The sequence below is a fragment of the Coregonus clupeaformis genome, unplaced genomic scaffold (genome assembly GCF_020615455.1).
Source record: "Coregonus clupeaformis isolate EN_2021a unplaced genomic scaffold, ASM2061545v1 scaf0195, whole genome shotgun sequence".
Lineage (NCBI taxonomy): Eukaryota > Metazoa > Chordata > Actinopteri > Salmoniformes > Salmonidae > Coregonus > Coregonus clupeaformis.
The window spans coordinates 427,501-437,879 of record NW_025533650.1 but is presented as its reverse complement, the minus strand read 5'-3'; the positions used below and the strand labels follow the sequence as shown (position 1 = coordinate 437,879).

Genomic DNA, 10,379 nt, shown 5'->3' with positions numbered 1-10,379 from the left:
CCATACCTCTATCCCTCCATCCCTCCCATACCGCCATCCCTCCATCCCTCCCATATCTCCATCCCTCCAACCCTCCATCCCTCCCATACCTCCAACCCTCCATCCCTCCATCCCTCCGTCCCTCCCATACCTCCATACCTCCATCCCTCCCATACCTCCATCCCTCCATCCCTCCATCCCTCCCATCTCTCCATACCTCCATCTCTCCATACCTCCATACCTCCATCCCTCCCATACCTCCAACCCTCCATACCTCCAAACCTCCAACCCTCCATCCCTCCATCCCTCTCATACCTCCAACCTTCCATACCTCCAACCCTCCATCACTCCCATACCTCCATCCCTCCATCCCTCCATCCCTCCCATACCTCCATCCCTCCCATACCTCCATCCCTCCATCCCTCCAGCCCTCCCTTTCCATCACCTGCTCTCTCTATCTGCTGTATCTGAATACCTGGAATGACCTGCAATGTCAGTCTCAGGTGGTTTACAGAGGAAAATAATTGTGGAAATGCCTGCAGAGTGCACACTGTTACGTTTCCAAGCCTGTTGAAGATCCATAATGGTTGAAGCGGTGCTGTATGAAACTAGAACATAATCTAGAGTATGAGAAGACATTGTCCTTTTTCCTCGTTCCAGCCCCTTTTGCTGGATGGTCTGCAGATCAGTATGTAGTAACTACTCAGCTGTTGTCTCCTGCTCTTAACACAGACTGCTGTCTCATACTGACTGACTGACTTTCCCTCACCCCATCTATCTTTCTCTTGTCTGGTTCTCTCTCTCCATCTGTCTCTCTATTCCCATCCATCCATCTCCATTATCTACTGAACTCAAAGCCCTTCCATCCGTCTGGCCTGTCTCAAACCTCCCCGTCATCCTGATCACAGCTAGTTAAACCTGATCGAAGATCACTTTGTCTTTCTGCCTTCTAATGTTGGAGATTGGGTATTGGGATTGCATAAACAGATCCCAGAACTGTGCTTAAGGCATCGTCTACTTAGAAGGCGCAAGGGATGGTAACTTGTTGGAACTTTTGCAAGGTAATAACACCCTGCCATCCTTTCTCTTTGTCACACAAGCAGACACTCACTAGAGAGTGTGTATAACCCAACATGACATCAGCTAATGTGTCTCTAAGTCTTCTTCATACACAGGGTGCACTCCCTGATGCTGCTAACAAGATTCCCCTCGTTAAATCCGTAAGGAGGTAATCTCAAGGGGGGTAATAGTAAAGAGGGAGGGGTATAGAGGATGAGGGGGGAATGGGTTGAGTAGTAGATCCTCGGGGAGGAAAGCTGTCATTTGTACCTGAGAGGGCAAGAGAACACACCGCACAAAGAGTGGAGGAGAGCAGGAGAGGAGAGCAGGAAAGGAGAGCAGGAAGAACTTTGTCTGTGGGGTTGCTCTTCTCATTGCCTTCAGTTGACCTCAAGGCTTTGTGGAACTGGACTATGGGACATGGTTAGGTACAGTATATGGGCTCTGGCTGAAGCTCTAAGGACTTTATGGGTGTTTGAGACTGGGGCCTACTGTGGATGTCTGGGTAAGGAAGCACTGGACTGGGCTTGTTGTGTGTGTGTCTCTCTGAATCGCTTCACCTGCTGTCTGGGTGTGTGTAAGCTCTAACTGACTGTCTATGTCCTTGTCCTTGCAGGTACTGAGCCCCTGAGTCATCGTCTATGAATACACTGGCTGTCTGTACTTCAGTGAGTGTGTCCAAGCCAGCTAACCTCAAGGAGGAAGACGGTGGAGATACGCACAGACACAAACATATGTCCTACAGAACATGAATGAAAAAGGACACTCTTTGATGCTTTTGAGTGTGAAGTAACACACACACGCACACACACACACACACACACACACTCTCACACACACACACACACACACACACACACCCTGAGACATGGATACTATGGTGAAGCAGTCTCTGGCAGTGCCCATGAAGAAGCTGTCCAGCTGTGTGACAGGGGTGAAGGAGAGAGAGGTGTGGGCCAGGCGCAGGGCCAAGAGGTGGACAGGAGGAGTAAAGAGCACCCCTCCACGGATGGGACACACCTACGTCATACGCTCCTACCAAACTGACCTGGAGAAGGAGAGGTGAGTGACTGCAAACTTAACTAGAACATGACCACTGTGGTCAATGTGGAGATTAGAAACAAGACCATGAGGAGATTATGGATGAAAACTAGCTTGGTAACAGACAGATTGGGGATTGGTTGTGATGGGTTTGAGAGCAGGGGAGTTGGTTGTGATGGGGTTGAGAGCCGGGGGGTTGGTTGTGATGGGGTTGAGAGCAGGGATGTGTTTATGTTTGTGTGTGTGTCTATCTATGTGTTACATATGATGTGTCATTGCTGTGTTGATTCCAGAAAGCTGAGGGAAGCCCTGAACGCTCAGAAGCATGCAGAGAGAGCCGCCATGAGGGATCACTTCAGGAATAAGTACCAGCTCTCCAAGGTTAGTGTGTTGCATTAGCAGACCAAATTAAACCACTATCTCCTAGCCCCTAGCCCCTATCTCCTAGCCCCTAGCCTCTATCCCCTAGCCCCATACCCATAACCCTTAACCCTCCCGTTGTCCTAGGGTCAAAATGACCCGCCACTGTGTTGAACCAACTTTATTTAATTTTTATATTTTTGGGATCATTTGTGAGAAGGAGGCAGTGAGACTTTAAAGAAAGTATCACTGCCTCCTTCTCACAAATGATCCAAAAAATATAAAAATTAAATAAAGTTGGTTCAACACAGTGGCGGGTCATTTTGACCCTAGGACAACGGGAGGGTTAAAGCAGTGCTTCTTCACAATTTATCTGTCTGAGATCATCACAGTTCTGATACTGACAATGTTTCTTACTTCGGTGCTTTGAGACTGAAGTTAAAAATGGCAAGACCATATTTAAACTGTATTTTTCTTATTTTTCCTCGTCACCCAACCCCTGTCTTCCCAACCCTCTTCCCAACCCTCTTCCCAACTCTCTTCCCAACCCTCTTCCCAACCCCTAGAGCTCCAAGGACACCAGCCACCTGAGTGCGGTTAGAGAGAAAGTGGCCCTCCCCCGTCAGCTGACTAAACTGATTCGTCCTGAGACCCCGACCAAGGACGATGGCTACAGCCTGCTGAGCGCCTTCCAAGGCCTCAGCTTCAACATGGGGATGCTTGGAGGCAAGCAGAGCAAGTCGCCCACTCCAATGTCAGTCAACGGAGAGGCCTGCAAAGTCATGTGATCAAAGAGAACATACTAGATGCTACACAGAATCAACATGCAACATGCTAAAAACATGCAATATGCCTATATGATGAAAAATAACATTGCATTTTAATACAACGTCATTGAAGGCATCAAGGACACCTCCCTCAGATAACTATGTGGTTCTCTAAATCTTTTTCCTCATTGTCTTCACTCTGTTTTTAATGTTTTCTTTACTATTCTTGTGTCTTATCTTTATTCTTGTATTATAAGACTACAGCTGCACTGGTTGTGTAGCAGCAGATTGGAGGGGAAACATTGGCACCTCTATCCCGCTATCCCTTTATCTCCTTATCTCCTTATCTCCTTATCTGTCTTTATCACTCTATTTTATATTTCTCTCTCTCTTCCCCCTCTCCCCCCCCCCTCTCTCTCTTTTTCTCTCTCTCTCTCTCTCTCGCTCTCTCGCTCTCTCTCTCTCTCTCCCCCCCCTCTCTCTCTCCACCTCTCTCTCTCTCTCTTTCGCTCTCTCTCTCTCTCTTTCAATTCAATTCAATTTAAGGGCTTTATTGGCATGGGAAACATGTTTACATTGCCAAAGCAAGTGAAATAGATAATAAACAAAAGTGAAATAAACAATAAAAATTAACAGTAAACATTACATTCACAAAAGTTCCAAAAGAATAAAGACATTTCAAATGTTATATTACAGTGGGGAAAAAAAGTATTTAGTCAGCCACCAATTGTGCAAGTTCTCCCACTTAAAAAGATGAGAGAGGCCTGTAATTTTCATCATAGGTACACGTCAACTATGACAGACAAATTGATATTTTTTTTCTCCAGAAAATCACATTGTAGGATTTTTAATGAATTTATTTGCAAATTATGGTGGAAAATAAGTATTTGGTCACCTACAAACAAGCAAGATTTCTGGCTCTCACAGACCTGTAACTTCTTCTTTAAGAGGCTCCTCTGTCCTCCACTCGTTACCTGTATTAATGGCACCTGTTTGAACTTGTTATCAGTATAAAAGACACCTGTCCACAACCTCAAACAGTCACACTCCAAACTCCACTATGGCCAAGACCAAAGAGCTGTCAAAGGACACCAGAAACAAAATTGTAGACCTGCACCAGGCTGGGAAGACTGAATCTGCAATAGGTAAGCAGCTTGGTTTGAAGAAATCAACTGTGGGAGCAATTATTAGGAAATGGAAGGCATACAAGACCACTGATAATCTCCCTCGATCTGGGGCTCCACGCAAGATCTCACCCCGTGGGGTCAAAATGATCACAAGAACAGTGAGCAAAAATCCCAGAACCACACGGGGGGACCTAGTGAATGACCTGCAGAGAGCTGGGACCAAAGTAACAAAGCCTACCATCAGTAACACACTACGCCGCCAGGGACTCAAATCCTGCAGTGCCAGACGTGTCCCCCTGCTTAAGCCAGTACATGTCCAGGCCCGTCTGAAGTTTGCTAGAGTGCATTTGGATGATCCAGAAGAGGATTGGGAGAATGTCATATGGTCAGATGAAACCAAAATATAACTTTTTGGTAAAAACTCAACTCGTCGTGTTTGGAGGACAAAGAATGCTGAGTTGCATCCAAAGAACACCATACCTACTGTGAAGCATGGGGGTGGAAACATCATGCTTTGGGGCTGTTTTTTCTGCAAACGGACCAGGACGACTGATCCGTGTAAAGGAAAGAATGAATGGGGCCATGTATCGTGAGATTTTGAGTGAAAACCTCCTTCCATCAGCAAGGGCATTGAAGATGAAACGTGGCTGGGTCTTTCAGCATGACAATGATCCCAAACACACCGCCCGGGCAACGAAGGAGTGGCTTCGTAAGAAGCATTTCAAGGTCCTAGAGTGGCCTAGCCAGTCTCCAGATCTCAACCCAATAGAACATCTTTGGAGGGAGTTGAAAGTCTGTGTTGCCCAGCGACAGCCCCAAAACATCACTGCTCTAGAGGAGATCTGCATGGAGGAATGGGCCAAAATACCAGCAACAGTGTGTGAAAACCTTGTGAAGACTTACAGAAAACGTTTGACCTGTGTCATTGCCAACAAAGGGTATATAACAAAGTATTGAGAAACTTTTGTTATTGAACAAATACTTATTTTCCACCATAATTTGCTAATAAATTCATTAAAAATCCTACAATGTGATTTTTTGGAAATTTTTTTCTCATTTTGTCTGTCATAGTTGACGTGTACCTATGATGAAAATTACAGGCCTCTCTCTTCTTTTTAAGTGGGAGAACTTGCACAATTAGTGGCTGACTAAATACTTTTTTCCCCCACTGTATGTCTATATACAGTGATAAAATGATGTGCATATAGTTAAAGTACAAAAAGGAGAATAAATCAATATAAATATGGGTTGTATTTACAATGGTGTTTGTTCTTCACTGGTTGCCCTTTTCTTGTGGCAACAGGTCACAAAGCTTGCTGATGTGATGGCACACTGTGATATTTCACCCAATAGACATGGGAGTTTATCAAAATTGGATTTGTTTTCTTTCGTCCTCTCTCTCTCTCTCTCTCTCTCTCTCTCTCTCTCTCTCTCTCTCTCTCTCCTGAGTTATCTGCAGATCAGACTGTTGACAATAGAGCCAGGCTGTGAGGATGACTCGTCAGGGGAAATGATGACGTCATCTCTGTGTCACTGATAGTAGGACATGGCTGTCACTGTTACTTTTTGCATAGAACTGGACTGGACCATACAGGAACTAACTGGATGAAACTGGATTGGACCTGTTTCAGATCATTAGGCCCATTTGGGGCCCACACACAGGGAAGGAACCCTAACAAGATAATAACCTTAAGTGTCATATTCACATTTACTTCAGTTTTCAGTTCCTAGTTCCCAAATATTTGTCTTGTTACTCTTTGTTTTGTACATAACCTTTGACTTTTGTGGTGTATAAGTCAAACGCTGTCCTTATTATGTTTTTACGTACAAACTGTTAATAAAGACTAGTTTGGTACTGACGTACTATAGAGATGTGTGTGACTATGTGTGTGTGTGAGTGTGTGTGTGTGTGCGTTACTGTGCGTGACTATCTGTGTGTGTTCATCCTATGCCATCCTGACTTTTGGGTTGTGTTGTGTTTCTCTTGAACTTTGACCTTCTAAGACATAAATCATCACCTCTATCAGCTCTATGACAACAGGGGAAGGAGGAGAGGAAAGGAGGGAGGGATGGAAGGATGGAGCAATAATTGAGAAGAAAAAACCTAATTTGCGTTGTAGAGAATGGAGAGTAGCGGAGCGGTGTGGAGAGTCTGAGAGTGTCATCTCTACCTCAGACCATGTGGAGTGTATCTATGCGTCCATCCGCGTTCGAGGGGATACAGGGGATGTGTGTGTCCGTGCGTCCATCAGCGTGTGCGAGGATTCAGAGGGGGATGTGTGTGTGTCCGGCGGGGACAATGGCAGGGCACGGTGTGGAGGGGGTAACCCCAGCCAGAGGGGGTCCTGCGGGGAGGGGTGTAGGTGGAGGGGTGAGGCGGTTTGAGGAGATCCCCCACACGGGCAGCAGTGGCTGGCTCAACCTGGTGAAGTTCTGGAGAGAAGATAGATTCAAACTATTACACAAACACATGGAGAGGACATTTAACACCCTCGGACCCATTTACAGGTACCTGTGTGTGTGCGTGTGCGTGCGTGGGTGTGTTTGTATGAACGTGTGTGTGGAGTCCTACCAGCTCTCACAGTCTCACATCAGAATTAGATGTTCATCCATGTTTCTCAAACATCAAATTTCAAAGTTGTTCCAAACGTAAAATGTCTACGTTTTTAAGGTTAAGTTAAGGCATTAACTCCACATTTTTAAGGTTAGGGTTAAGTTCAGACATTAACTCCACATTCTTAAGGTTGGGCATGAACTCCAAATGGTTAAGGTAAGGGTTAAGGTTTGGGATAGGCTTAAAACAAAAATATCAAAAACAACTTTCTATTGCTGGATTTGAACCTGCAACCTTTGGAATCAAAAGGCAGATGCTTACACCCATCCACCATCCTCATCCACAACTACCTAATAAAATGGAAACCTACTTGAAGCTAACAGCGCTCACTGTTGCCCCTGGTGTCCAGTTTCCACATCATCTCCTGACGTCCTCAGACATGGATGGATGTCGAATTCTGACTTGCATCATTGTTCATCTACAGGTTCTTGTGCTAGGGTGTGTTTGTGTGTGTTTGTGTGTGTGTGTGTGTGTGTGCTGTCATGTTTCATGTACTGTGTCTGGTGTGTCTCCACCAGGGAGCGTCTGGGCACCCAGAGCACTGTGAATATCCTGCTGCCGTCTGACATCAGCGAGCTGTTCCGCTCTGAGGGCCTTCACCCCAGACGCATGACCCTGCAGCCATGGGCCACACACAGAGAGACACAGCAGCACAGCAAGGGAGTCTTCCTCAAGTACATACCTGTGTGTGTGTGTGAGAGAGAGAGAGAGAGAGAGAGAGAGAGAGAGAGAGAGAGAGAGAGAGAGAGAGAGAGAGAGAGAGAGAGAGAGAGAGAGAGAGAGAGAGAGAGAGAGAGAGAGAGAGAGAGAGAGAGAGAGAGAGAGAGAGAGAGAGAGAGAGAGAGAGAGAGAGAGAGAGAGAGAGAGAGAGAGAGAGAGAGAGAGAGTTTGTCAGAGTGTATGGAGGGTGGGAATATTGTCAGTAATTTGATGGTGGTCCTCCTCTCTACCACCAGGAATGGGGCAGAGTGGCGTTCCGACCGTCTCCTGCTCAACAGGGAGGTGATGATGGCTCCTGCTGTACGTCGCTTCCTGCCGCTCCTAGACGAGGTAGCGAGGGATTTCTGCCGTATGCTGGCGACCCGGGTGGAGAAAGAGAGAGGAGGGGAGGAGGGGAGGTGCAGCCTGACCTTCGACCCCAGCCCTGACCTCTTTCGCTTCGCACTGGAAGGTTGTTGTCTTCTTTCACATTTTCCTTTTTCATAGAAGTCCTGATTTGATGTATATGTGTGTTGGTGTGGATGTGTGTTGGTGTGGATGTGTGTTGGTGTGTATGTGTGTTGGTGTGTATGTGTGTTGGTGTGTATGTGTGTTGGTGTGGATGTGTGTTGGTGTGGATGTGTGATGGTGTGGATGTGTGTTGGTGTGGATGTGTGTTGGTGTGGAAGTGTGTTGGTGTGGATGTGTGATGGTGTGGATGAGTGTGTGTGGATTTGTGCTGTTGTGGATGTGTGTTGGTGTGGATGTGTGTTGGTGTGGATGTGTGTGTGTGGATTTGTGCTGTTGTGGATGTGTGTTGGTGTGGATGTGTGTTGGTGTGGATGTGTGTTGGTGTGGAAGTGTGTTGGTGTGGATGCGTGATGGTGTGGATGTGTGTGGATGTGTGCTGGTGTGTATGTGTGTTGGTGTGTATGTGTGTTGGTGTGTATGTGTGTTGGTGTGGATGTGTGTTGGTGTGGATGTGTGCTGGTGTGGATGTGTGTTGGTGTGGATGTGTGATGGTGTGGATGTGTGTTGGTGTGGATGTGTGTTGGTGTGGAAGTGTGTTGGTGTGGATGTGTGATGGTGTGGATGAGTGTGTGTGGATTTGTGCTGTTGTGGATGTGTGTTGGTGTGGATGTGTGTTGGTGTGGATGTGTGTGTGTGGATTTGTGCTGTTGTGGATGTGTGTTGGTGTGGATGTGTGTTGGTGTGGATGTGTGTTGGTGTGGAAGTGTGTTGGTGTGGATGTGTGATGGTGTGGATGTGTGTGGATGTGTGCTGGTGTGGATGTGTGTTGGTGTGTATGTGTGTTGGTGTGTATGTGTGATGGTGTGGATGTGTGTTGGTGTGGATGTGTGTTGGTGTGGATGTGTGTTGGTGTGGATGTGTGATGGTGTGGATGTGTGTTGGTGTGGATGTGTGTTGGTGTGGATAAAGTGTTGGTGTGGATGTGTGTGTGGATGTGTGTTGGTGTGGATGTGTGTTGGTGTGGATGTGTGCTGTTGTGGATGTGTGTTGGTGTGGATGTGTGTTGGTGTGGATGTGTGTTGGTGTGGATGTGTGTTGGTATGGATGTGTGTTGGTGTGGATAAAGTGTTGGTGTGGATGTGTGTGTGTGGATGTGTGTTGGTGTGGATGTGTGTTGGTGTGGATGTGTGTGTGTGGATGTGTGTTGATGTGGATGTGTGTTGGTGTGGATGTGTGTTGGTGTGGATAAAGTGTTGGTGTGGCTGTGTGTGTGTGTGGATGTGTGTTGGTGTGGATGTGTGTTGGTGTGGATGTGTGTTGGTGTGGATGTGTGTGTAACTGTACATGCTCATGTGTTTGTTTACCTGTGTGTGTGGTGTGTACAGCAGCCTGCAGTGGTACACAATGTGTGTACTGTGTCTGCATGTTGGAGTGATTGAACTTCAACTCCTACAGTAGGTGTATGAATGTCAGTCATGTTTAATTAACGTCATTGACTCGTCCTCAGGTCTCCCTCTGAGATCTGTGCTGTGTCTTGAGTCTTAGAGACTGACACAGTTTGTGACAGGAGCCTTCCTAGAGCTGCTGATAAGATCAATGGAAATAAGAACATACAGTATATCAAATAGGATCAAAAGATCTCTCTCTCTACCTCCCTCTTTCTCTTTGTTTTTCCTCTCTTCTCACTCCATCTCTCCCTCTCTATTTTACTTTCACTCTCTCTCTCTCTCTCTCTCTCTCTCTCTCTCTCTCTCTCTCTATCTCTATGCATCAATGATCTCTCATCAACATTCTCTTACCCATAGGCCTTTAGGGCACATCCTAGGAAATGAGAGAACATCAATATAAATATAGATGTAGAAGTAAATGTTTGAATATAGCCTGTTAGAGATGATCTGGAAGCCATGTGCATTCTCTCACCAGGCTCTGACTCTTTGAGAGCAGCTTTGATGTGCCTGTCTGGAATGTGACACATTAGTGTGTGTGTGTGTGTGTGTGTGTGTGTGTGTGTGTGTGTGTGTGTGTGTGTGTGTGTGTGTGTGTGTGTGTGTGTGTGTGTGTGTGTGTGTGTGTGTGTGTGTGTGTGTGTGTGTGTGTGTGTGTGTGTGTGTGTGTGTGTGTGTGTGCATGTATTTGTGGGGGGATAATTATTTTAGAATTGCATTGGCTCTCTCCTCAATTGGCTCACTCCACACATAGCCTTAGGGAGAGTTTGCGGCGCCATTGCAGTTTGACCCAAAAAAACATTATGATGCTCTTAGA

At 46.3% G+C, this 10,379-nt stretch overlaps 2 protein-coding genes across 3 annotated transcripts in view; both read left to right on the top strand.

The window, feature by feature from the left end:
* The first annotated feature begins 1,320 nt into the window (after positions 1-1,320).
* Positions 1,321-3,604, top strand: LOC121543153 (complexin-3-like). Of its 2 annotated transcripts, none has more exons than XM_041852859.2 (4): positions 1,321-1,466; positions 1,655-2,100; positions 2,373-2,460; positions 3,006-3,604. In XM_041852859.2, exons 2-4 carry the CDS (start codon positions 1,907-1,909, stop codon positions 3,225-3,227), a joined length of 504 nt encoding a protein of 167 aa, XP_041708793.2. In that variant the 5' UTR covers positions 1,321-1,466; positions 1,655-1,906; the 3' UTR covers positions 3,228-3,604. The 2 variants fall into 2 exon arrangements, with proteins under 2 accessions (XP_041708793.2, XP_041708792.2); XM_041852858.2 differs by having other exon boundaries at positions 1,321-1,543.
* Positions 3,605-6,471: 2,867 nt separating this feature from the next.
* The window catches only part of LOC121543144 (cytochrome P450 11B, mitochondrial-like), a 6,634-nt gene continuing 2,726 nt past the window's right edge, over positions 6,472-10,379 (top strand). The window contains exons 1-3 of the mRNA XM_041852849.2: positions 6,472-6,841; positions 7,466-7,621; positions 7,904-8,118. Coding sequence (XP_041708783.2) covers positions 6,513-6,841; positions 7,466-7,621; positions 7,904-8,118 — 700 coding nt within the window. The 5' untranslated portion in view covers positions 6,472-6,512. The remainder of the gene's footprint in view (positions 6,842-7,465; positions 7,622-7,903; positions 8,119-10,379) is intronic.